At 33.9% G+C, this 27,760-nt stretch overlaps 4 protein-coding genes across 6 annotated transcripts; 2 read left to right on the forward strand and 2 right to left on the reverse strand.

Moving 5' to 3' along the window:
- Positions 1–506: 506 nt before the first annotated feature.
- On the reverse strand, positions 507–5,429 carry LOC108220688 (uncharacterized). The gene is made up of 2 exons (XM_017394525.2): positions 4,998–5,429; positions 507–1,028 (listed from the first exon to the last, which is right to left on the reverse strand). The coding sequence occupies exons 1-2, from the start codon at positions 5,291–5,293 to the stop codon at positions 554–556; spliced, it is 771 nt and encodes a 256-aa protein (XP_017250014.1). The 5' UTR covers positions 5,294–5,429; the 3' UTR covers positions 507–553.
- A 5,486-nt stretch (positions 5,430–10,915) lies between these two features.
- Positions 10,916–11,521, reverse strand: LOC108221583 (uncharacterized). The gene has a single exon (XM_017395450.1). The coding sequence runs from the start codon at positions 11,519–11,521 to the stop codon at positions 10,916–10,918; it is 606 nt and encodes a 201-aa protein (XP_017250939.1).
- Positions 11,522–13,018: 1,497 nt separating this feature from the next.
- LOC108220395 (probable UMP-CMP kinase 2) lies at positions 13,019–17,307 on the forward strand. 3 transcript variants are annotated; one of them, XM_017394151.2, is made up of 9 exons: positions 13,019–13,472; positions 14,886–14,939; positions 15,297–15,351; positions 15,627–15,744; positions 15,836–15,992; positions 16,124–16,204; positions 16,323–16,430; positions 16,612–16,676; positions 16,854–17,307. In XM_017394151.2, exons 1-9 carry the CDS (start codon positions 13,404–13,406, stop codon positions 16,855–16,857), a joined length of 711 nt encoding a protein of 236 aa, XP_017249640.1. In that variant the 5' UTR covers positions 13,019–13,403; the 3' UTR covers positions 16,858–17,307. The 3 variants fall into 3 exon arrangements, with proteins under 3 accessions (XP_017249640.1, XP_017249639.1, XP_063950826.1); XM_017394150.2 differs by having other exon boundaries at positions 13,185–13,472; positions 16,118–16,204; XM_064094756.1 differs by lacking the exon at positions 14,886–14,939 and having other exon boundaries at positions 13,264–13,472; positions 16,118–16,204; positions 16,854–16,994.
- A 7,048-nt stretch (positions 17,308–24,355) lies between these two features.
- LOC108224042 (21 kDa protein) lies at positions 24,356–25,252 on the forward strand. The gene has a single exon (XM_017398582.2). The coding sequence runs from the start codon at positions 24,441–24,443 to the stop codon at positions 25,026–25,028; it is 588 nt and encodes a 195-aa protein (XP_017254071.1). The 5' UTR covers positions 24,356–24,440; the 3' UTR covers positions 25,029–25,252.
- Positions 25,253–27,760: the final 2,508 nt, after the last annotated feature.

Raw genomic sequence — 27,760 nt, forward strand, 5'->3', positions numbered from 1 at the left:
TTTGACCCAACTTCGAGCTCGAATTCGTTTATATTTATTATAAAATATTATTAAAATTCATCTTTATTATATATATTAAAAATCAATTATATATTTTGTTAAATTTCTATTATTTTTTATTATTTGCCGATCTTACTTAAATCAGGATTGATTAACAGCAAGTAGATTTGACTCCACTCGTTTATTATACGAGTCAGGTCTGTTAGAATATTCTAACTCGCTAAGTTAAATGATCGGTTCGACCTAACTCATTTAAATATAAGATTGAATTCGTATAACAAATATCATTTTCGTTTTGTTCTACCTGATCGAATATGTTTCAAACTAAAATAAATTTTGATCTCCAGAATTATGAACATTAATGCGAATTTCGAGAAGCCATGTATTTAATAAAAAAAATTATATTCATTTACATCAACAAGACAGCAATATCCCTCTGAAGTACCATTTAATCTGTATCGATGTGCTCTATCCTGAAGAAACTAAAAAATTCAGCCATCCAGAGCTCAACAGAAAAATAAGGTATATAAACCGACTTCTGGAATAAAATATGTCATAAAAACATACGAAACACATCTATATCAAAATTGATAGGAGCAACAGGTAAGACAAAAATGTCATCTATTTTATACTTAAATGCATCCAAGAAAAGACCCATAGTAACCCCTGCCTTCCAAAAATTAAACATGGAAACAAAATTCTTAATCTTTCTAAGTAAAGGAAAAGAATTGTTATACATAAGAGCCCCAATTCCCTCAACCACAATCACTGCTAGACCGGCAGCTAAAACATCCCAATCACCCGTTTGTCCGATGACAGTTGCAAAACCTGTTGCGCAATAAAATCCTACCAAGAATAACAGCAACTTCATTGGAAATTCATTCTTAATTTCTTCAAATCTTGCAAACAACTTTATTTGAAAATCTTTAATGATCTTTACAAGCCGAGATGGACCACTGCTGCTATTTCCAGGAGAAGAGTTGAATCTGCTACTGTCCATACTGCTATTAACTGACCACGTTGTTTTCCTAACAAATATACAAGAGTAATGTATCAATTTTAATAAAAATGTTTGATGTACATATTCATTATATAAAAGTGAACTATATTTATCAATTAACATGTCAGATTTTCAGATTTATTGTTACGTATTTCATCCATAGGTATGCACTTAAGTTTATAGGACGAGTTAGCTAGGAGTATTACATTGCTGAAAAAGTATAGTGAGGATTATCTTCTCAAAGGGGAAAAAAATTAATAATCCCTAAAAGTGAAAATAACCAAAGAAACTACTTGGAGAAATTGCGCAATTAGATGATTACTTCGGTAGATTATCACGTAGTTCTCAAGTCTACGAAGGTTGCAACACAAAACATATAGAAAAAATGTATGTATTCGGTCAAAAATGTTAAGTATAGGTCATGTTACCTCGTATCAATACTTGAGCAAATAAAAAGATATGCATACTATATATTCCACGAACAAGAATAATGCATTTCGAAATACATATTCTGTATTGATTCATTCAAAAGCATAACAACTTCCAAGACTTGCTTTGATACGTGGACGGGAAAAGACTGAACTAGACACATATACATAACTTCGTTACTAAGATGATCCACTACCATGAGAATGAAATTTTAAACGAAAAAGTGACACGCAAAAAGTTGAGCTAAAAACTACAAAGAAGAGGAACAGAACATTGCAGATAGTTTGATGATGTTGTTGATGCTAAATGTACCATGTCAACCTTTTAACATCATCATAAAAACATACAACATATCGAAATTCAGTGTCACATGCAAGCAAGTATAACAACTTCCATGTATGAGTTCTTAAGTTACAAAGAATGTAGCATAAAATAATGCTACAATAGTGTCTTAGTGGTTCCCTTAAACACCAACACAAAGAACTTTTGACCGTTTCTTATTTTTGAGGAACCGTGGTCCATCCCTCATTTCATATATATCAACATAATAATCATTTCCCAGCTTTTCTACACTTCTTTTCTCTCTCCAATAAATTTATGATTACAATAATAATAACAACAATAATAGTAATAGTAATAAATAATTAGCAGTAGACAGTAGTAATAACAATAAACAAAGTATAAGGATTATTGTTGGAGTTGATATACAAAATATTTTCCTATATCACTACTGTTCCTTTTTCAATACCAAAATTTATAAGGAAGCTACTAGGACACTATTACTTGCTCCACGAATCACTTACGATGTGTTCACGAGTTTAAAAAAGAAAAGAATGGAAAATTGGTTATTTTCTTTTTTCTCCTATCTTCTCATAAGTGGGAGAAATTTTGTTGGACAAATATACAAGAGATTTCTTTTCCTTTCTTTCTCAGTATACCACCGAACACGCAAGAGAAACTGAATATCTCTCTTTCTTTTTCTTTTCTATTATAACAAGAACTCTGGAACACAGCGTTAGTTAAACTAAATCCGGTGAGAATGAAATGAAATTTGTATATGGATAAATGTTTATAATTTCCATACCTTCCTCCTAACCAGTCATGAAATATTAAACTAGAGGTCAATATTACCAACTCAGCCATGAATGATCATATTCATTTCTACTTCCTATGCAGTCATTCACAGTCCCTTGTTACAGAAACTCGCACTCTCCTAATTCATCAACTACCCCTCTTACATCCTTCTATTTAGCATTTAGCTTTGTTTATAATTTCATAACTACCTCATTCCATTCTTTCTAACAAAACAGAGCATAATATATTAAAACGGCAATAACAACATACACACTATAAAATAGGCACACGATTCAAGAAAATATTTAGCATTGCTTTCCATCACTTCTAGGCCTTCAATCAAACTTGCAACAAATTAAACTCTCATGATCTACTTTTCAGGCAATATCTATAGATCATACACATAATTCATACATTTCTCCTGTAGCCGTTGAAGACGAACATAGGCTAATCACGAGTTAACTAAACGTAAAGAAGAAATGCAAATAAATGTTACATTATATAATTTAAAAAAATATAGTTAGAGCATCTCCAATGGGGTTGGCTATAATTGTCGGCTAAATTGGACTTGTAAGACATTATGTGAAATTTGCTGAACCTGTAAGACATTGTGCGTCAATGGTATCGATAATATTGGTTGGCTATAATCTAAAAATAGTATGTTATTAATATTTTAGATTGTTAAAATAGAATATATCAGTTTCATATAGTAATAAATGATGGGCAATCTTCCTACAGATTTCTTACAGGCCTGTAGAGGTTCGACAAATTTAGCCATCCATAGGAGCTTGGCTAAAATTATAGACAACAGATCAAAGTGGTTGGAGTGTAATTTTTTCAGGAGGTTGGCTATATTTTTTATATTTGGTATGTCAACTCAATTTTTTTCTAAGGGCCTTTTATGGTTGGAGATGCTCTTAATAGTTTAGCACTAGAATGAGGCTAAACAGTATTAAGTTAAGTAGTACTACATTGTACATGTAGTAAATTAGTGTAAAGAGAAATGTTTTAACATAAATTGTTTTGTCCTTCTGTAAGTGGTACTTAGAATCAAAAGAAATTGCAACGAAACTCTTGTTGTTCGGGGATGGAGGCGAGGTTGGTTAAAACTGTTTATAACTAAAATAGTGATCGGTTGCGAGACATCTATCCAACGAAAAGATCAAAACTTTGACTCGCTTGTTTCAAGTATGAAGTAAAATTAATATTTCATAATTTTTTAAAATTAAAATATGGTATATGTATTTTTATTCATAAAATTATACAAAAAAAAAAATCAATTTTAGCTATATAATCAAAATCTAGTTGAGATGTGCATAAAATTTAAGAAATGATAAGTATGAACATATAGTTTTAATATATCGGCTGAACTTTAATTCTAAAATTCGAGCTTTATTTCTATCTATCTTATTTTGGTTTTAAAATGAATCTTAATAAACTAATATTTCAATATATATATAATGTTTTTTCTCCAAGGATACATACATACTGGTATTAGATCTTAAAATAGCAGTAATACTATATTTTTGATTTAATATTAATAATGAAATATAATTGACTCGATTAAGTTTAAATTCTCGCATCATTCACAAATATTTGTAATTTATATTGTTAGCAACGAACTTAAAACTTAAAAGCATATACTTCTAATTTGATTCAACTAAAGTATCTTTCTAATTTTGATAATTTTTCGTTTAAATTTAATAGCACAGAAGTCAACAGGTTACAAATCAAAGATTCATGTTAATAGCCCAAGTGCACAAACCAAGTACAATTGAATAATAGGCTGGACAGGAAGGTGTAATGGACCAGTACATATACTTCTGATATTTGTTGTTGATAAGTATAAATTTCTGCTTGTTAGAGAATATAATTCTGCCCAAGTCTGTTTTAAGGGCCAGGATTTTTTTTTTCTTTTTAATTATAGTTCCTGCAATTCCGACCCCCCTACAATTATGGTTTATACGGCACAGTTTGGCATTGTTGTTGCACATTGTTGCCCGTACATCTTATTACCTTGTTTCTACTAATAAATTTGACGAGGTCTGATTATAAAGTGTCGGCATGTCACTATTTAGCTGAAAAAGGTCTCTATTGTCACTTTCTGAAAAAATGGCCCAAAATGTCACTTCAGAACGCAACTTCATGTCGTGTTTTCAATATCGGACAAAAACACAACTTTAAGTTGTGGTTTCAGCTGAATACGCAACTTCAAGCCGTGTTTTCCTCAAAAAATCAAACGCAACTTCAGGTGATGTTTTGAAGTGACATTTGGGGTCATTTTTCCAAAAAAGACATTGAAGCCAATTTATAAGTAGCAACTTTTGGGACCTTTTCTCTAAATATATTATTAAATACAGGAAAAAATTAATAAGATGACATCTGTGATTATATACTAGTGGCTGGAGTTTAGGACACCAAATCAGTTTCAAAGGGTTAAGGACAAGTGATTTCGAGAGCAATTACACTGATACAGTGAGGGTAATTTGTATACCTTTTGACAGCATCATCGACGAGACGTTGAAAGCCTTGAGAAGACTTCAATCGGTGAAAGCCATACAGTCCAGCGGCGTCAGAACCGGAAGTCGAGAGGTGACGAGTTCCGGTGAAGTTTAATCGGAGATTTAAAACGGCGCGGCGGACTAGGCAAGACACTGGCTTCTCTTGGGGAAACTTCAATCGGTGTAAGCCATAGAGTCCGGTGGCGTTAGAGCCGGAAGTCCAGAGGTGACGATTTCCGGTGAAGTTTGACCGGAGATTTAGAACGGCACGGCGGACTAGGCATGACATTGGTTTCTGTGCGTGTGCTGATGTAATCACAGAGCAGTTGCTGGGGACTAAAAATGCGCTTGCTCTCAGTTGGGACTTGGGTTCTATACTTGGAAGGCCAGATTGGTGACGACCAACGAGGGTGTCAGCTGTTAAAAATTTGTTTGGATACTTCACACAACAAATATGTGATTTATTTGTTTTCTGTATAATGAAAATTCATATCATTCCAATATTAACAAAGAAATCCCGACAAAAAAAGATAAAACATTAACAAAGTAATACTCTTGACATTATAAAATAGGCTAAATGCCCTCTTAACCGTCGTATTTGAAAGCTTGTATCTATATTGTTTTAATGTTTTAATTCAGTCGATTCAATCATTCAGGGGTAATGAGAACGAGCAAACTTTATCTTCAATAGTAATTGTCAAGTTTATCCTTCGTTAAATATCATTTTTTTTAATTTCTCCTTCATTAAATATCATTTTTTAATTTCATCTCGGTATGAGGGTTAATCAGAATATATCGAATACTTGGAGCGTTATATCGGTCGAGTTAAAACATTGATGATGTAAAGGACGTGAAGACTACAAAATATCACTAATTTGGATATTGATAAAAAAAATAGTCAATCTCAATCCTTATTATTTTCATATTATTCATCGTCAATAATAAGCTATATTAATATATTTCAACTTAAATTTTCTATTTTATTGTCAATTGTATTGATTCACCGATGTTAAATGAAGAACTTGGTCGTTTTTCTTTACTTTCATGAAAACAAAGATATATCTTAAAAACAAGAGGAATTACCTTGTATACTGTTTTTCCAATCTTATTTTCAAAAATGCTACCTTCTCCAATCTTATTTTCAAAAATATCATCTTCTCTAAAATTTTTCAAATATACTATCTTTTTGAAAATATTTTCCAAAAATACGGTGGTTGCATATGCAACCATATATGCAACTACAAATCCTGGTTTCAAGTTCCAGTTTTCAAATGTCATTTTCGACCTCATCTTTGAAATCGATATATATATAATATATTGAATATATTTTATATTGAATTAAGTTGTGTATATTTCCATACACATAAAAGACCACAAAAAGAGTTTTGTTTTGTGGTTCTTACGTTACGTATACGTCTTCTTTGACTAGAATGAGCGTTATGAAGAAACTTCATGGTACAGAAAAAAAGAGGTATTCTTTTGTTTTTATTTCCTGCTGAGAAAGCATTCATTATCTCAGCTCATTTCTTAAAATACTTCAATCGGTACACGCAAGAAATAGGCCAATTCAGCAGCTTTTTGTTCGATTTTCCGTGGAGTAACATTCTCATCAGTACGAGTTAAAGGAATGGCCCCCTGGCCTCTGATATCCATATAAAGGACACGACGAGCATAAATACCCTCTTTAACTTCTATTCTGACGGACTGGATATCCTTTATAAGGAATCGTCGGAAGATGCGACGATTATATATTATATTATATATATTATATATATAATATATTATATAATATTATATTTGTTATAAATCTAAAGTAATAAACTAAATATAATATCAAGCGAGTAAGAGAAATATGCGTCGATGAGAAGGTGAGAAAGACATGAGAGATATGTTATTGCTTATACCTTCAACTCATTTGTACATGCTTTATTTATAGCTGAAAATTACTTAACTTGCATAATATGAATACAAGCTGGTAACCGTGTATCGAAAATAGAAAGTAGGCTACAGTTTTCAAATTACGTGTATTGGTAATTGCATTCTTCTGGTAACTTTGACAGTCACTCTGCTTCATTTATAACACTCCCCCTTGATTGTCAATGTGAGTTATTATTACAAAGATTGACTGCCTCGTTAAAACCTTGCAAGGAAAAACCCAATGGGATAAAAACCTTGACGAAGGAAAAAGAGTACAGCCTCCCCCTGAATAAATTGTCTCACATGTTGACATCTTGATGTAGTAAACCTTTTAATCTCCGCATACCCATATTATTTCTCAGCTTCTCAAATGTTGATGTCGGTAGTGATTTTGTAAGTATATCCGCCAGATTATCGCATGAACGAACTTGTTGTACATCAATATCACCATTTTCTTGAAGTTCATGAGTGTAGAAGAATTTTGGCAATATGTGTTTTGTTCGATCCCCTTTAATATATCCTTCCTTAAGTTGTTTGATGCAGGCCGAGTTATCTTCGAATAAAACTGTAGGTTTGTCTGAAACATTTGATAATCCACATGATTCTCGAATATGTTGGATGACAGACCTTAGCCAAATACATTCTCTGCTTGCTTCATGAATCACTAGTAACTCTGCGTGGTTTGATGAAGTTGCAGCCATAGTATGTTTTGTAGGCTTCCAAGAAATAGCAATACCACAATATGTAAACAAATAACCAGTCTGTGATCGTCCAAAGTGAGGATCTGACATGTATCCAGCATCTGCATATCCAGTTAGTTGCGAACTTGAACTGCTTGGATAGAATAACCCAAGATCAATTGTACCCCGAAGATATCTGAATATATGTTTGATTCCATCCCAATGCCTTTTAGTAGGGTCAGAACTAAATCTCGCCAATAGGTTCACTGCAAATGCAATATCCGGTCGTGTGTTGTTTGCGAGATACATGAGGGCGCCAATTGCACTGAGATATGGAGTCTCAGGTCCAAGAGCCTCTTCATCTTTCTTTCTAGGACGGAAAGGATCCTTTTCAACCTCAAATGATCGAACAACCATTGGTGTGGTTAGTGGATGAGCTTTGTCCATGTGGAACCGATCAAGAATCTTTTCAGTGTAGCTTGATTGATGAACAGATATTCCTGAAGGTAAGTGCTCCACCTGTATACCTAAACAAAATCTTGTCTTTCCAAGATCTTTCATTTCAAACTCATTTTTCAAATAGTTAGTAGCATTAGCAATATCTTCAGAAGTACCAACAATATTCAAATCATCCACATATACAGCGATAATAACAAAACCAGTCAGCGAACGTTTAATGAAAACACAAGGACATATTTGGTTATTAACATATCCATCATTCAATAAGTATTCACTAAGCCTGTTGTACCACATACGACCAGATTGTTTCAAACCATACAATGATCGTTGTAATTTAACTGAATATAAATATCGAGGCTTAGTGTCCTCTATATTTAATCCTTCAGGGATTTTCATATAAATATCACTATCAAGTGATCCATATAGGTATGCTGTCACGACGTCCATCAAATGTGTTTCTAGTTTTTCCATACAAGCCATACCTATTAGAAAACGGAAGGTAACTCCATCCATCACAGGAGAGTATGTTTCCTGGTAATCAAAACCAGGTCTTTGAGAGAATCCCTGAGCTACAAGCCGGGCTTTATATCTTACAATTTCATTTCTCTCATTTCGTTTTCGTACAAATACCCATCTATTCCCAACAGGGACTACACCAGCTGGTGTTTGGACTGCAGGTCCAAATACATTTCTTTTGCGCAATGATTGCAATTCTTCTTGAATTGCAATTTTCCATTTTGGCCAATCATCTCTTTGTCGACATTCTTCCACACTTTGTGGTTCAGGATCAGAGTTCATAATAATATCAAATGCCACGGAAAAAGCATACACGTCATCAATTTCAGTACTCTCACGATCCAATAATTTCCCGTTATGTACATAACTCATTGAGATCTCATAATTCTTAGGTACCTTTGCTTCTATGGAAGCATTTGCCACTTCTGGGGCATGTGCCACTTTTGGGGCAATTTCCACTTCAGGAGGTTTTGTTACAGCCACTTCAGGGGCTTGAATCTCTTCAGGAGGCAATACCACTTCTGGGGTATTTTCTGAAACTTTTGCCACTTCTGGGGCAATTCCAATCAATTTCTGTTTTCGTGGTACAATATCTTTTGCACCAATAGGTCTACCACGCTTTTGGCGTGGCTTTGAATCACCAATCAATTCCTCTGAAATTGATTTATTGCCAGGTATTTCACTCCTGGCCGGAGCATTTACAGCAGGTATATTAAAAGCATCTGGCATTTGATTAGCAATATTTTGCATATGTATAATTCTTTTAACCTCAGATTCACATTGTTTAGTACGTGGATCAATAGCATTTAATCCTGAGGCATTCCATGATATTTCTGAATTTAATTTATGCAAAATTTTATCTACCCCTAATGTAGGGAACATAGATTCATCAAAATGACAATCAGCATACCGAGCAGTAAATACATCACCAGTCAATGGTTCCAGATACCTTATAATAGACAGAGAATCAAACCAACATATATACCAATTCTTCTTTGAGGTCCCATTTTAGTTCTTTGAGGTGGTGATATAGGAACATATACAACACAACCAAATACTTTTAAATGAGAGATATTAGGCACTTGACCAAGAACTAATTCTTGAGGGGATTGTTTGTGGTAAGCAGAAGGTCTTATCTTAATTATATTTGCAGCATGAAGTATTGCATGACCCCAAACAGATATAGGTAACTTTGCTCTTAGGAGTAAGGGACGGGCAATAAGTTGAAGTCTTTTAATTAAGGATTCTGCTAAACCATTTTGTGTATGTACGTGAGCTACCGGGTGTTCGACTGAGATTCCTACTGACATGCAATAATCATTAAAAGTTGCAGATGTAAATTCAACAGCATTATCTAGTCGGATTGATTTAATGGGATGATCAGGAAATTGAGTTCGTAGTTTAATGATTTGGGCAAGTAATTTGGCAAAGGCTGTGTTTCGGGTTGTAAGCAGACATACATGGGACCATCTAGTTGACGCATCAATTAAAACCATAAAGTACCTAAATGGGCCAGAAGATAGATGAATAGGAACACAAATGTCACCTTGAATTCTTTCTAAGAATTTCGGGGACTCGGTTTGAAACTTAACTGGGGATGGTCGAACAATTAGTTTTCCTAAGGAACATGCTGAACAATGAAGTTCATCTTGGGGTATTATCTTTTGAGCTTTAAGAGGATGTCCTACAGAATTTTCAACGATACGACGCATCATTGATACTCCTGGATGACCGAGTCTTTCGTGCCAAAGGGAAAGTAGTTTTGGGTCTATGACTTTGGGGATGTTGACACTATGAGATTCAATAACTCGTATACTCGTAACATATAATCCGGAAGAAACCGAGTGGAATGTTTCTAGGACGTTTTTATTGTCAACGGTGTTTGCGGTGATGAGAAGGTATTCTTTTTCATTCTCATTAGTAGTTTCAACGTGAAACCCATTAAGACGAATATCTTTAAAACTCAATAGGTTTCTAGTTGACTTACTAGAGTATAGAGCCTCTTGTATGTGTATGTTTGTCTTATTTGGTAGAATAAAACTAGCTTTCCCAAAACCTTCTATTATATTTGATGTACCCGATACCGTCTAGACATGTGAGTTGGTTTTAGTCAACTGTGAGAAGTATTTCTAACTCTGTAAAATAGTGTGTGTGGTTGCGCAGTCAACAATGCATATATCTTCCATCTCTATACACATATATAAATGAAAAAAACATCTTTATTAAAAACACACCGAGTACATATAACAACAATATAAAACAAGTACATAAAACGAGTACATAATGAAAAAACATAAAACACAGAGGAAATAAGTAAAGTAAGACAATACATATGAAGCCTAGTCGTCTAAACCATAATAAAGATTAGCACCACTATCTTTTTCATTTGAGGCCTTATTGACTGGTTCATTAACTAGATTATAATTAGCAAAGTTTGTTTCCACTCTCTTTCCAGTATTCCTTTTGAACGACTCGTAGAGATCAACAAGATGTTTGGGTGTGCGACAAGTACGTTGCCAGTGTCCCTCAGTTCCACACCAATGACATATGTCTCGTTTCTCTCCTTCTTGGGGTGCCTTTCTTTTGTTTGACACTTCACGTTGGCACTTGTTGTAACCATCACGTTGCCACTTCAGATGGCCAGAATGATATTGATTGCGAAACCGACCACGGAAATTTCCACGTCCACGGTTTCGTCCATAACCTCGTCCTCCTCTATGCCCTTTCCCACGTTCATTCTTCAGGAATGACGTGTTATGTACTTCAGGTAACTGGGCAGAGCCTGTGGGACGTATCTGATGATTTTTCAGTAGCAACTCGTTATTCTTTTCAGCCACAAGAAGGAGAGATATCAACTCGCCATATTTCCGAAAATTCCGCTCCCTATATTGTTGAGCCAGGATCATAGTGTTGGGGTGAAAAGTTGAGAGGGTTTTTTCAATCATTTCAGCATCAGTAATATTTTCACCACATAAAATTAATTTTGAGCTTATCTTGAAAAGAGCAGAATTATATTCAGCTACGGATTTGAAATCCTATAGCCTCAAATTAATCCAGTCATATCGGGCAGATGGCAAGTGAACAAGTTTCTGGTGATCAAATCTATCCTTGAGATTATTCCAAAAGGTGAGTGGATTTTTGATAGTGAGGTATTCAGATTTTAGGTCTTCATGGATGTGATGCCTAAGAAAGATAATTGCTTTTGCATTTTGTTCAACAGTTGAGATTTTTTCTGGGTCAATAGTATCTTTTAGGCCATTAGCACTAAGGTGTAATTCCGCATCAAGGACCCATGACAGATAATTATTTCCAGAAACATCCAAGGCAACGAACTCTAATTTTGCAAGATTCGCCATTCTGAATTTAAAATACGACACAATAATATAACATGTTGGTAAATAAAATAATTAATCATGTGTCACATAATAATATAACAACAATATAAACAAGTTTAAAAAACTATAATAATGACAAGGGTGTTGATAATAACATTTATAAAATAAAATAAATAAGTTAGAGCGTACCTTCTTTGTTGAAATAAAACCCGGATAAAATCTTGTACTCCTTTATCGAAATAAACTCGGATAAAATTTTGTACTCCTCTATCGAAATAAAACTCGGGCAGAGATTCGTGCTGATAACGTGTTATAAATCTAAAGTAATAAACTAAATATAATATCAAGCGAGTAAGAGAAATATGCGTCGATGAGAAGGTGAGAAAGACAGGAGAGATATGTTATTGCTTATACCTTCAACTCATTTGTACATGCTCTATTTATAGCTGAAAATTACTTAACTTGCATAATATGAATACAAGCTGGTAACCGTGTATCGAAAATAGAAAGTAGGCTACAGTTTTCAAATTACGTGTATTGATAATTGCATTCTTCTGGTAACTTTGACAATCACTCTGCTTCATTTATAACAATATTATATATTATATATCGATTCCAAAGATGAGGTCGAAAATGACATTTGAAAACTGGAACTTGAAATCAGGATTTGTAATTGCATATATGGTTGAATATGCAACCATAATATTTTTGAAAATATTTTAGAGAAGGTAGTATTTTTGAAAATAAGATTGGAGAAGGTAGTATTTTTGAAAATAAGATTGAAAACTTGGTTATGAATAAAAAAAGCCCAAAAACAAATACATATTTATATATGAGTTGAAATTTCTAGTTAAAATAATATAATGACTAAAGGAACGAAAGTTATAAAAATATTCTATAATCAAACACTAGACGATCGAGCTCAAGAGATAGTCGATCCTTAAAATAGAATCTTAGAATCATGAAGGTAGAACCTTGAATTTTAAATAATTTCAACATATAATAAACAAAAACAATATTTTTTACATGCGCAATTCTATTGCAAAATCATAATAAATAGTAAAAATAGAGATACTAAAAATTCTAAAGCCAATAATTTTTTTATATAATTTTTAATTTCATTCTCCTTTGTTCCATCTCATCTACGTGACCTTCATGAAACAGGATACCCACCGAGTCCGAAAGGGACTTTGGCCGTGAAAACAAAACAAAATAAATCTTGTAAAAATGAAGACGGTAATATCCGGTAAATGCATCTGAGTGATGTGGGACAACGACGCTGGCTGTTAGTAATTTTGTATGCCACGTTCAGCGTAGAAATGCAAAAATCTACCCTTAAAAGGTTTGATTAATTCCATAGGCATTTTCCAGACCTGTGATATCTACAACGAGCACAAGGTGTTTGACAAATCGCGTAGCTGAGGTAAAACAAATCTCACTCTCGCAACTCGCATTGTAAAAACAAAGCAGAAGAGCTGAGTAGATCTTAGCGATGTGGAGACGAGTCACTTCGTTGTCTCATCTGCTTTCTTCCCCCAAATCATCTCCTCAACTTACTCCGGTATGAGATCTCCTCATCATCATCATTTTTATTATTTGTTTTCTTCGCGCCACCTATCTGTTAACTAGTTGCTATTTATCTGTTTTATGCCGTGATCGTCGCTGAATGTAGTGAAAAGGTCAGTGCTGTTTACTGTGTTTTGCAGCTTATGATTATCACTGAATTTTGTGGAAAATAACTTGTTTGTAGTCATGATTGTGAGAGCGGTGCTATTGACTTGTTTTTAGCGATGATTGTGACTAAATTTTTTGAACAAGTTGTGGTGATTTTTTTTTTTTGCTGGTTAAATATCAACCTTAACATCCGAAAGACTCTCGAAATAAGAATTATAATCAAACATAGGGTAACTTGGAGGATTCATATTTAGAAAGACTGAAATGGATGATATAAAAACAGATAAACTGAAATTAAAGGTACATGGACAAAGTTAAAAGGACAAGAGAACTGGAATCGAAATAACTGAATGAAAAATACTGAATTCAAACAGGAGGAAAAAGATAGCTGGTTTCTTCGATGCCCTTCTCTTGGCTCCCTACAACATATATATAGCCAGACTTTTGTTAAATGGGCTTTATTTTAAACTTCCAGTAGCAAGAGGTCCCACTTCTGTCAACAACGTAGCCAACTTACAAAATATGTTCGAACCTGTTACAGTTTTATGCTATTGTTGCAGCAACTCTTTGTTTGTAATGAATCAATAAGGATTTGTTGGGGATGATAGCGTGTTTATATGCGTCGTTGTGCTATTGTGGATCCTGATCTAGTAGTACACTAGTGTTAGTCTCGTGTATAGAAATGTTGAAATTGAATCATTTTAATTACCTCTTGGTGCAATGCTGTATTAGTAGAACTGTTTTACATTATATAGTGTTAATATTAATATTACCTATTTTTTGTCTATTGATCTCTAATAATGAAGTAGATTGAAAAGGCATACCTGAACAATCAGATTTACATAGTTTTTTTATAGAGTAAATCATGCAGTCTGAGGAACAAATGGACATAGGGTCTATACTCTATAGTGACTAGTGAGTATCTTATTTGAATTTTGTGTGTCCAGTTATTGATTACGCTCTGCGTAAATTGCTAAAACTACAAGATTCATTCAATGCCTTTTACTAAAACCTACAAATTTTGGTCACTTGAACATGGTATCCGAATGTTTTTAGGAGAAGTATCGGGAAATTTAAGTCCTGTAAAGATATTGTTATGGCAGTTCACTCGTGCGAGTGGGGGATTTGTAGAATCCATTTATTAGCCTCTTTTAACACTTTAAGATCTTGGCAGACTCTGTAATCTAATAAATATGTCTTTGTTTCAATAATTAACAAATTAAAATTGATGTCGAGTTCTACTACTGGTTAGCATACAACTTTTGATTGTTTTCCTTCAACAATTATTTTCCAATTTCAGACGAGCTATGGACCGAAGATCTGGGAAACACTTAGCACGGAAGTATCAAAAAAGGTTTAGAAACTTCCCTGATTTGTCGTTGAACTAGCAGAATTTTTGTTTTCACAGATCTCATTCAATATTCTATATTTGTATTCCATTGTTTAGGCCTTTATGTAGTTTTTACAGTTTTTTTCTCAATACAGTTATATTATTGTTTCACTATCTACATTGGAAAAATACTGATGACATCTTGGCTATCTAGTTAATGCTGTCTATACATCCACACTTCAATATTAGTTCACCTTTAAAGTTCAACTTCTTTTTATCTGTCCTATCAAAATGGATATTATTAAATATAGTGATCCACTTTGTGTAAAATGTTCCGGATGTTATATTTTTTCTGATATATTTTACTTTCTTAAAATGCAGTCGGGAGGTGGAATCTTCTCAAAAGAGAGAAGTCCATTTATCACCTTTGTGTTGGGTAATTATCTTCACTGAAAAAAGTTGCTTAATTTTTCATTCCCGTCAAAAGTGTAGTTCTGTTCTGTCTCTTTTATTCTTATTCTCCTACTTTTTTTCCTTTTTTTTTTTTGGGTACATTGTTGCTTTTTTCAAGCTGTTTAGAAACTCGTGGAAAAGTAATCTGCACTCCCTTTATTGTTTTAACATATAAGACATTTGTACACTTCTTGCATAGCGATGCTACAATAGATCATGCGAAGTGATATTGCTAAAGCTTAAGATTTGTACTTTCAGGAGGCCCAGGTAGTGGGAAAGGTACACAGTGTTCTAGGATTGTTGAGACCTACGGATTCACCCATCTAAGCGCTGGTGATTTGTTAAGAAAAGAAATAACTATGAATAGTGAAAACGGGTAGAGTCAAGTTCTTTTTCCAGCTAAAAGTGTCGTCCTCTGTACACGTCATTTTGTGAAGTAGTGCACTGATTCATTGATATGATTTCAGCGCCATGATTCTTGACACAATCGCAAAAGGAAAAATCGTTCCATCAGAAGTGACAATCAAACTAATTCGAAAAGCAATAGAATCAGCTGAAAATGATAAATTCCTTATTGATGGATTTCCAAGAACTGAGGAGAATCGTATTGCCTATGAACGTATTGTGAGTTTTTTATGATTTATGCAAACTAATTATCTGTATTCTGCCTTACCTATATACGAGCAAATAATTTAAGGTCTTTTCATCAATATACTTCTGTTCCAAAATGATAACTATAAGAATGTTAGGTGCAGATCGGAGCAGAACCAAATATTGTGCTTTTCTTTGATTGCCCTGAAGAAGTGATGGTGAAACGAGTGCTAAGCCGTAATGAGGTGATTTTTTTTTATTTTTTTTTAATTTTACTATATGAAAACAACAATCAACAAAAACTTTTGTGCTGCTTTTTAGTTATTTGAGGGAGGGGTAAAGAGGTGCTTTTATTTTGTACAGGGGCGTGTTGATGATAATATAGATACGGTTAAGGAACGCCTCAAGGCATTTAGATCTTTGAACCTTCCTGTTATAAATCACTATTCCAACAAAGGAGTACTTTACAAGGTATTATGTTGCCAATTTTTATAAAGTATTGTGTCTGTTACTTTGTATTAGGTATACATTATGTTAATGTTAATTTATAAGTTCCCATGCATGTATCTAGGTTATGGACTTGTGGTCTCTTCTGGTTACTGAGTTTTTTTTAGAAATTTGACCTAGATTTTTGTATGGGGCTTTTGTGCAGATTGATGGTACTGGAACAGAAGATGAGATCTTTGAACGAGTTCGTGCAGTTTTTGATGCTTGGAAGTATGTACATTATATTTAAAGAAGCATATAATATACTATCTACTTTTCCGGGTTATTGCCAAGTCTACCGTATGATATATTTTCCTTATATATTTTGGGGGTGTTCCCAATACTTGTTTGTTGGGTCAGGTTAAGCATAATGATTTTCTTACATACAAAACTGTCTTTTGCTTACAGATAGTCAATGTTCTCCAACAGGCGTACTTCAAGGAGGGAAAAGGCAAGTCGAAAACAGAAATAGTTAATGAGACTCCCAACAGCAGTTACGCTGTTATTACTTATTTAGTAGTAAGTATGCGCGGCATAGTGAAGAACCCTATAGTTGAAGGATAGAGTGGTCGGAGTGAACACCTATACCAAGAGATAAGTTTTCCTTGCATCTGGTAAGCAACAAACAGAATGTGATTTGGTTTGCACATAATATCAGAACATTAAACCTATGTTATAGGCATATGAAGATGTGTTGTCCTTTTATTGTCTGTAATAGTGTAACTTGCAATTATTAATACATTGCAGAAACTGAGAGCTCACCTAACATTCTCCTTTAGTGCCCGCTTGTCTGGGCTTACATGTCAAAAACTCCTTTAAAATTGTGATTCCCCTTGTCGTTATAAAATAGCTTCTTCGAATTGTTTTGGTTCTTGAATGATATGTATCTTTCAATTTAGAACTTGAAAAAGTCCATTGTCTTATCACCGAGCTTTAAAAATAACTAGTCTTATTACTCTTGATTCAATCAACTGTTCTCGGGATGATTCAAAACTAGCTTTATAGCCCGTGCCTCGCATGGGAATGTTCTAGCAATGTTTTCATTTGAGGTTTGGATACAGATAAAGATAATGACAATGTAGTTTGAGCATAATTTTTCCACACTGTGTCCTCCATTGGATTGGTTGATCTTCTAAATAACTCAGGGATCTATGAATATAGAGAGTGCGTTTGCTCAGGAGATTCGTACATGCATAAATCATATCTATAATATAGCAAATAAGTTGTTAATGTTGTCAAAAACTTCTCACCGAAGGCATTTGAAAAGAGTCTCAAACACAATAACCTGGAGTTTCACATGGTTTGCATGTTAAATGAACACACTGCATTTTAAGAAGAGTCCCAAGAGCGTGGTAGAACACGCTGCCACAATAGTGTATTCCATCGCTCCCCTTTTCTGAAAATTAGTCACTATTTGAGTCACAAAAGATGCTTTTGTCCAATAGCTACATAAACATATACTTCCTCCGTCCCAAAATAGTTGTCACATTTGGTTTTATGCCGGTCAAATTGACTAAAGTTTGACTGAAATTTATTAATATTTTATCAATTGACAAAATAAAAAAAATATGTTACCAAAAATAACTTTTAATCTACTTTAACTCTTTAAGATGTAATTTTTAGTTTTTTAAAATAATGAGTGATTGACTTATAATTTTTGATCAAAACTTAATCAATTTAACCAACAAAAATAGAAACGTGACAACTATTTTGGGACGGGGGAGTATTATTTTTTGGTCTTGTTGGTTCATAATCGTATCTATTGCTACTATTTTTTTTCTCTGTTTGTCTGTCCTCATCGAATCAATAATAACTTGCTCTTAATCCATCTCTTGAAAGGGGAAGGTCCATAACAGAGTTTAGCCTTCTATACGATAATTCTAGCTCGCCATCTTCTTTGTATGGCATTTCCTCTCTGACTCCTTTGATCCTGACCTAAGGATTATGCTTTCTTTTTCCATTAACTTCCTCATATCTTACGTATGGCTCATCCATGCTTAATGATTATACTGTCCAACTCATAATTGGCGAATTTGTAGATTCAATTTTTACTGAATGCACGCCAATGAGACCCTCCAATAAATCTATTAAAATTGGTTTTGTATCAATGGAATCTCATCATCCATACATAAGGAATTAGTGTGATATATTCATATCATAGTATATGAAAAATAAGGACTAGCGAAAAGGATGCAAGCTGGAAGGACCTGGACAAGAGTGAACAGAAGTATAAATATCTTCATAAACCAAACGCTCGTTAGTGAGCATTGCTTCTTCAAAATTCCACGACATAAAAGTTATGGGATAGGCAAGGCCAGCTAAAATTGGAAATCTTATTTATACTACAATATATCATTAAAATTAAACACACAAAATTTTGATCGATGATTTGTAACATGATGTATTATGAGGCCGTTTGGGTTATCTTAAAAGAAGTGACTTCTAGTTTAAATTAACGAAGTGGAGCAGAAATGAGAAGTAAATAAGTTAATAAAGTGTTTGGAAAAGAAGCAGAAGCTGTGAGACAGAAGCTAGCATTCTCAGTTTCTTAAAAATGCTTTTGCTTTTTTACACAAACAGATCAAAGAAAGCAGAAGTCAGAAGAAACTTTCACCTCTCCATCCCAAACATGCCCTATAATTATATTATTAAGATTAAACATACAAAATTTGATCGCTATTTTATGATTCAGTAAGTTGTAACTATCGATCATTTAAATCAAATTTAGAAGAAAGGTCTTGATCAATTAAAATTGGTAAAAGTATATATATATATATAGGGTGGTGCTCACATGAGAACCCCAAATAATATGAGATATGAGATCTAATCTCAGCCCTCCATTTTATATAAAAGCTTTTAATCCAAGGCTTTTATCTCTCCAAAATCCCTCGTCTTCATTTACCTGCCAGTTTTGTTTTTTCATCTTGCTTTCACCCATCCACCCACCCACTACTCGCCGACATCCCTATATTGTACCACCATCTCTCTCCACCATTGATCCCTAACCTTAGTTACTTACACCCAAAATCAATACACACGCCCTTGCTCTGTTCATAACGCAATCTCCGCCTTCCCGCTGCAACACGATATCGGCGCCGCCGTAGTCCCTCTCCACCTTCCAGTGACTACCGCTCGTCCCAGTGTTTCTCCAACGGCGTCTGCTGTAGCCTCTTGTTATATTTCGGCCGACGATAACGTAGCTGATGCCCCCCTCCAACAGCCATGTCCTTGTCCCGCTAGTTCTTCACCTCCGATTTCAATACTTTTCGATTGAATCGACCGTACTAACGTCGACGCAGATCTGGAGATGGTTTTGTTGGTGGTAGTATTAGTGTGGCAGTGGTGGTATTGGTTTAATACAATGTTTTGTAAGGTGGCTGGGAAACGATTTTTCGGAAATGATGCGGTGATTATTTTTTTTGCAGTGGTGATTTTTGTTTTTCAGTGTTGATTTTGCTCTGTAGTTGGTGATTTTTCAGATTTGGGGGTTGTAGATGGTGGTGGTGGTCTGTAGATGTGATGATGTGGTGATTTTCGATTTTTGACAGTGATTTTCATTTTTCCGGTGGTGATTTTTAATTTTCCGGTGGTGATTTTCGGTTTGCGGGTGGTGATTTTATGTTTGTCGGTGGTGATTTTCCGGTGGTCGCTGGAGGTGGGGGTGGTCGGAAACGGTGGTCGGCGGTGGTCAGAGGTGGCAGGTGGTGGAATTAGAATGAATATGGTGATAAAATATTTAAATATTAATAATTAATGTGTAGTGAAATATTGATATAAGATTTAAAAGGTGTGGCTGAGATTAGATCTCATATCTCACAATAAAAGTGGTTCTCATTTGAGCAAGACCCTATATATATATATATATATATATATATATATATATATATTAGAAAATAGTAACACAGCGCCCCTCCGAGAAATTAAAATAAATCTAGGGATACTCTACTGCATTGTGCAGGCGTGTAAACGAGCCGAGCAGAGTTACTTCGAGCTCGAGTTCGCTAGAACTTTTAGTTTTAAGCTCGAAACTCGACTTGTAAAGTTTGATAGACTCATATTCGGCACGAAAACTCGAATGATTTCAGCAAAATATTAACAAAAACTCGAAATATGATCGGTTTTACTCGAGTTCGATTCGATTAAATATATAAAAAGATGTAAAATTAAATATTTTATATAATAATATAGAAATAATTATAATAATACAGGCTCGATTAGGCTCCCGAGTTTCACGAACCAAATAATATGAAGCTCGAATTTGATTCGATAGACTATTCGAATTGTCGAGTTTGAGTTCAGCTTGATTATTTTCAAAACGAATTCGAATATTTTCCGAACAGCTCACGAACTGTTATGCTCGTTTACATGGCACTAAACGGTCCACTGTTTACTGTTCATATATATATTGATTGGAAGAGTAAGCAGATATCTACATCATAATTTTCAATTAACATCACATATACCTGCACATGACATGTCGAATGTTATTTCACAAGACCGGAGCTATCATGATGCAGATATTTTTTACTCTTATGTGGATACCTCGACAACTGGACTAAATTTTCAGAGAGATTTTATTACACATAAGATCTATCCATTCTTTCTATCCACTAATCTGGTTATTCTTCTGTAACAACCTTCAATGTAGTGTCAAGTGTCAACAGCATGCATGCACGCAATTGATATTCCGGTATGTCATAACGAACTTCAATTATATACATAGTACAGTACATAGAAGAAATTGAGAAGAAAGGAGAATCGATGATGCACTGCGTCGCTGCAAACAACGATGTTTGAACACGCAAATTGTACCTGCGGGTGAATAATATATTAAGGAACAAATTGCTCTTTAAATGCACAATTTCATCCACCTACGTGTTATATCATATTTGTAAGAGCGTGCCTCTAAATTTAAAAAATATTTTTTTGTGTGATAAGTCCGAAAGTTAAAATTAAAAAAAATTCTGAAACTGATCTTAAACTATAAGTCAGTTTGAGATCGACTTAAATTTTTTATTTTTTATTATAAAACTTCGTCAGAATTCATAAATTATTCATAAATCATTTTTATTATTATTTATTATTCATTTGTACAACATGTAAAAAATCGACTTGAAACTAAAAGGTCACAAGCCAACTTAAAATTATAAAACATATATTTTGATCCACTTATTTTATCTTTATAATTTTGTTTTAAAAAGTCAATTTCAACACTTAAATAAAAAATTATTATCATTTTTTATTTTCTGAAAACTCATAAGTAATTTATAATATAAGATTACTTAAAATAAATTATTTAATTGAACACTTATCATATTAAATTAATTATTACTATAAATAATGATTTTTCCGGATATCATAATCTAACCTGACAATAAACATGGGAATATAAAAGTGGAGAGTTAATATATGAACTTAAGGACAAATTCGTCGCTTTCAATCTGAAAGCATCCAAAGCAAGTCGATTCATCGGTAGAAAACTAGAGATGCAGGACTCAACTAAAGTTTTGGAGTAGCACGGTTTTTTAAATACATCGTGCATGTTTAGGAAAGGAGGAGTTGGGCTTTCTTAATAGAAAGCCGACTTGTTCTTTTCTTAATCTGTGCGGGTAAAAGGGCATAATATCTTTAATAAATTTTGGAGAGAAATATAAATTGAGAAATTTCAGTTTATTGATAAAATTTCTGTCTTTTTTATCTTGTTTCCTATTATACTCTACACCTTTAAATGAACAAACATTTTAACTAAAATTATCTATATATATATTATATAAACTATATTAATCAAACACTTAATAATTTATTAATAACAATCTCCTATAATAATTCATTTTTTTTTTACTTTTTCTTTTAGAAAAAAAACTACTTCTTATATTGACCAAACCGTCTCTGACGCATATTTTAACAGCATTTCGAGTTTTCCTAGCTATCAACGTTTTGGTGTAAAAAGTTATGGAGGGTACGAAAGACGTGGAATTAAGATTGTGATCAGTTAAAAGTCATATTGATTGACATAAAGCCATGAGTGCATAATTGCAGGCAATCTAGCCCCCACAACCTAGCAGACGTCCCCGTGACTTGCATACAGGAAGAGCACTTATTTTCTTAGCTCTGATTTTTATATTTATTTTATGGCCGACCACAAGAAATTAAAAATATGGCCACGGTGTACGTATACACATATCAGTCGACTTTAGTTTTAGCTGTATTGTTTTTCCGACTATATTGCTTTCTTCTATTAATAATTGGGTTCAGACTCCTTGCACCGACTTAAGGTGGTTTTTGCGTTGGCTGTTACTCGTATTACTCTATTAGTCGATGTCGGTAGCACAAGTTGTAGGGTACTACTGTATAGTTTACTTTTTATAAATCATCCGTACTATTTCTTCTTCACACTTGACCTTTTAGACACTTAAAATTTTTAGTCTTTCTTTTTATACACTCATGTCATGTGTTATTTGTTCGGTTTTTTCCTGTCCATGAGGGTTTCGAACATGCAAAGTAGAGTATAAGTATGAGTAGGGGTGATCGCGGTGCGGGCGGTGCGGTTTTTGGCTAAAACCGGAAACCAAACCGCGTATGCGGTTTTGCCAATTTCTCAAACCGCAACACGAAAAGTTAAAACCACATAAACCGCACCACGAAAATGCGGTGCGGTTGCGGTGCGGTTTATGCGGTTTATATATTATTATATGTTAAAATTAAATTATAAAATTTGTTAATAATTAAATATTTTTCTGAGAAAATATAATATGATAAAAATGGAAATACGAATACTAAAAGCCAAGGCCTGAAGAAATGAATTGAAAGCAAGCAAACCTGTCAAGATGTTTTATATAAAGTTCAGCATAAAATGCCTTAATTATTCATATTAAATGCTTTCAAATAAAGTACATATAATTTAATATATTAAGAAATGATTTTAACAGATAGGTAAAAACTAAAAATAAACAAAATAAACAGTAGGCAGAACATATACACATCCTTACATTCCAGACCACCTGAGGCCCAAATTGATATCTAATAAAGTAGCATACTAATACATATATCCTCTAATATATATATATATATATATATTTATATATATAGTTAATATATTTTATTATATAATATATCAAATGCGGTGCGGTGCGGTGCGGTGCGGTGCGGTTTTAACCGCATTTTGTAAAATAAAAACCGCAACCCGCACCGCACCTTGCGGTTTGACAAATTTTCAAACCGCAACCGCACCACAAAAATTAAAAACCACGTATCGCGGTGCGGTTTGGTGCGGTGCGGGCGGTTTTTGCGGTTTATGCGGTTTGATGATCACCCCTAAGTATGAGTATACTCCGTCCGTCCCACCAGATTTTTTACGTTACGACACGTATTTTAAGACTCCTATAAAGTATATTTACGTTATATATATATTTTTAAAAAAATTTGTGAAAAAAAATTTGAAATTTAAACTTTTATTCAAAAAAAGAAAAAATCAAAAATGCATTATAGAACTATATTCTACGAGAGTTTCAAAATGCATACAAATAGTGTACGTAAGCTTTCTGGCGGGACGGAGGGAGTAACTTTTTATTTAAATGACATTTCTTTGATAAATTTATGCAGTATGAATAAATTAAATGGAAAGCTTAATATTATAAGTTCGTACTTATCGGCTCAGCTAGCTTTAGACAAAAGAACTGGTTTACGGTTAATAGGACCATAATATTCAAGTCTCCGTGATTAGTGGGACATTTCAATATTTCATCCTCCCTGATTACAAAAGGCCAAATCGCACACATCCTTGGTCTATAAAAAACAAAACAAAAATAAAAATTTAAATACAGTACAGTAACACAGTACATAAATTATCAGAGGACCCCACTCATAGACATGTAACAAACCCCTCAGCCTCTATAAGTAGCAACACTCACATCCACAACTTCCCAAACATCACAAACTCACACTCTCATCATCAAATACCTAACCAAAACTTTATTTTCTCTATACCTCTCGAAAATGAAGCTTTCTAAATCAACCCTTGTCTTCTCAGCCCTCCTAGTCATCCTCGCCGCCGCGGCCGTCTCAGCCGCCCCGGCCAACCAGTTCATCAAAACCTCCTGCACCCTCACCACCTACCCCGCCGTCTGCGAACAATCCCTCTCCGCCTACGCCAAGACCATCCAAAACAACCCCCAAGAGCTCGCTTCCACCGCGCTCCAAGTCAGCCTCACACGCACCCAAAAAGCTCAAACCTTCATGAAGCGCCTCAACAAATTCAAAGGCCTCAAGGCGCGCCAATACGCCGCCATCCACGACTGCCTCGAAGAGGTCGAAGACAGTCTGGACCGCGTGAGCCGATCCTGCGACGAGATGAAGAATCTGAGCCACGCCAAGGGGAATGACTTCACCTTCAGGATGAGCAATGTGGAGACGTGGGTCAGTGCTGCGTTAACGGATGAGACCACTTGCATGGATGGGTTCGCTGGGAAGGGCATGGATGGGAAGATCAAGGAGTCTGTTAGGGCGCAAGTGGTTGCGGTGGCTCGTGTGACTAGCAATGCTCTTGCTTTGGTTAACAACTTTGCTGCAAAACATAAGCACTAGAGTTGGGGCTTGTTTCAAGTTTTGCGAGATCTACTGTAGTGAAACGGTGTCCTGATATATGTAGTATATAATGTTATATATATGGATGAGGATGTTCGTGTGTGTAAAATGTAATATACTGGGTTTTTTCTTTTGTGTTTTTCGTTCTTTCGGCCACTTTTTGTGACCTGGGTGGAGTGAAGTGTAAAATACACCAAGGTTAATGATAACTTATAATTATTCCACTTTCCTGTCTGTCTCCATGTCATAAAAAGTTCGGTCAAATCAGAATTTTGGTAACTACAAAAAATAATTTCAGGATCGATTTTGAATTTAATCTGATTAAACTCTTGACAGTTATTTTTGGATTAGTTTTATTCATGATTTGTTTTCGTATTGGTTAAAATTTCTATATTTTAGTGCGAACTTATAGTTCAAAATTATTCAATGGAACTTCTTCTTCTGTTAGCTCCTTTTGGTGGACTATCTATTGGTAGCTGTCTGTCATTTGTGTAATTTTAGTATTCATTGTGAGTCTGTGACGGTCAGGGTTTCTTCCTTATTTCTTTATCTCAAGTATCATATAATCGGCGGAGCGGTGGAGATATTAAAAACAATCGCGAAATATTTCATTGAAATATTAATCCAAGATATAGCTTATATTTAGAAACATGCAGAAGAAAAGTTGATACAAAATTTTCAGAATAGATAACTTTTTTTTTTTTTTTGAACTCATGGATAACTTTTGTTAGTAAGTAAAAGATAAATTTTCATAGAAACAAGTATGGTAGTGTATTAGTACTCGTTGATAAGTTGTTCCGTTATATTTGATGATAAAATAAATTTATTTTCTTCATGTCATAGAATTTTTTCTAATATAAATTATGATATCAATGAATTAAAATGCAACTTATGAATGATTTGATTTTAATACATAATTTCTTGATTTTTTTTTCCGTAAGGGGTACGGAAGGCAGAATATCGAATTAACTACACGGAAGGCGGCAGAATATCGAATTAACTAGATGCATTAACTTGAAATACGTCTTTACTGGAAGGAGAATATCGAATTAACTAGATGCATTAACTTGGACTATGTCTTTACTCGCTGCTGTAGTGCTGTAGGCAGAAAAATAACATTGAAATGGAAACTTCTAGTTAAGTCTTTCCTTTAAAAATGAAAGGACGAATAGGTACATATCAGAAAGTCTAATAAAAATAATTCTAATGAGAATAAATAGTTAGTGTTCGAAAATTTAACAATACTAGCTAGTCACCTCTCAAACAGACATTACTATTATTTTCCTTCGACCAATTCCCGTGAAAAAGAATGAAGAAATCAAAATTTTCTTGCTGATTAAATAAGAAAAATAATATATTAACTGGAAATTGATGACATAAATTTAATGTGATTAGAGAGGAAAGCTGAAGTGCTAAACGACCAAATTAATATTCAACTCATGGTAGTTATATACTACTCCCTCCGTCCCTAGGTCGTTTACGTTCACTGTTTGCACGCATTTTGAGACTCGTATAAAGTATAGTTCAATAATTTATTTCTAAAATTTTCTTTTTTTGAATAAAAGTTTCAACATCAAACTTTTATTCAGCGAAAAAAAATAAAAAAAATATATTGTGGAACTACTTTAAATGAGAGTGGAAAAACGTGCCAAAAAGTAACGTAAAGAAATGAGAGGGACGGAGGGAGTACTGTTTAAAATAAAACTTGGTAGTTGCGTGTCCTAGTCATATGACGTTCTTCGAACGAAATCACTCAAATCAGGGATATTATACGCACTTAGGCAATCACGGGTTAGATTGTGTGAAACGACTGATCAAATAAAAAATTCCTAATCATTCACTATGTAAAACACTAATTTGTCATTAATCTATGTCCCTTATTGTACAAGAATTTCTTTTAGCACAGTACTTGTGATGACCTCTTCAAGAGTAATTAGTGATTTTTTAGCACCAGTGCATGACCTTATTATGCAGTTTTCGTCCCAGAATGCAAATATGCAATAGATGTTTAATCTATTAAATCTATTCATCTATTCCACTTTGAAAGCAATAATTTCGGTAAAAATAAGTGCGCGTCTTTTTTAGTAATGAATAACCAAACCAAACATATGCATATATCTGTTTAAAGCAGGGTATGAGGCGAATAAAATGTACGACTATGTTCATAAATTGCTTCCAAATCTTAAATATTATTATTTTGGGTTTATCTAATGTGTGCCCATGAGCACATGTTAAGCACGAAAACTCATAAATTTGGTGTGTTTTCATTAGTGTGGTTTGTGTGAATGCAGGGGCCATCATTATTAAAGGAGTGTAAGCCGATCAAACCATAGAAAAAGTATTAAATTTTGTGCTTATTGTGTGCCCACTAGAAAAACCGTATTATTTTAATAATAAAATACAGATATAATATTCTTAAAATTAGTATATCAAAATAATATCCTAATGGGAATTACTTTTTAATATATTTATAACATGAGTAATGCTAGGGACACAGAAACGGCTACAGAAAATTTTCACAGAATGACGTGTCTTTGCTGAGATGTACCAACATTAAATAGGTAGTCGGCCACTGTGACATTTACTTATACTTTCTACACTGTTATACTTATATTTATCTCACAACCCTTTCCACATAATTTGACGATATATATATTTATTATCTAATTTTATTTTGTTTCATTACAACTTTTTTCTAACACACTTACTAATATATTCAATTATTATTTCCA

The sequence above is a fragment of the Daucus carota genome, chromosome 5 (assembly GCF_001625215.2).
Source record: "Daucus carota subsp. sativus chromosome 5, DH1 v3.0, whole genome shotgun sequence".
In the NCBI taxonomy this organism is placed as follows: domain Eukaryota; kingdom Viridiplantae; phylum Streptophyta; class Magnoliopsida; order Apiales; family Apiaceae; genus Daucus; species Daucus carota.

What these genes read in the sequence shown, in the direction of transcription:
- LOC108220395 (XM_017394150.2), top strand. Translation starts at nt 13,404, where the DNA reads ATGTGGAGACGAGTCACTTCGTTGTCTCATCTGCTTTCTTCCCCCAAA. An exon ending in CATCTCCTCAACTTACTCCG is followed by an intron (nt 13,473 to 14,885) that starts GTATGAGATCTC and finishes TTCCAATTTCAG; the next exon opens with ACGAGCTATGGACCGAAGAT. An exon ending in ACTATGAATAGTGAAAACGG is followed by an intron (nt 15,745 to 15,835) that starts GTAGAGTCAAGT and finishes ATATGATTTCAG; the next exon opens with CGCCATGATTCTTGACACAA.
- LOC108221583 (XM_017395450.1), bottom strand. Translation starts at nt 11,521, where the DNA reads ATGATTGAAAAAACCCTCTCAACTTTTCACCCCAACACTATGATCCTG.
- LOC108220688 (XM_017394525.2), bottom strand. Translation starts at nt 5,293, where the DNA reads ATGTCATGCCTAGTCCGCCGTGCCGTTCTAAATCTCCGGTCAAACTTC. An exon ending in GTCGATGATGCTGTCAAAAG is followed by an intron (nt 1,029 to 4,997) that starts GTATACAAATTA and finishes TATATTTGTTAG; the next exon opens with GAAAACAACGTGGTCAGTTA.
- LOC108224042 (XM_017398582.2), top strand. Translation starts at nt 24,441, where the DNA reads ATGAAGCTTTCTAAATCAACCCTTGTCTTCTCAGCCCTCCTAGTCATC.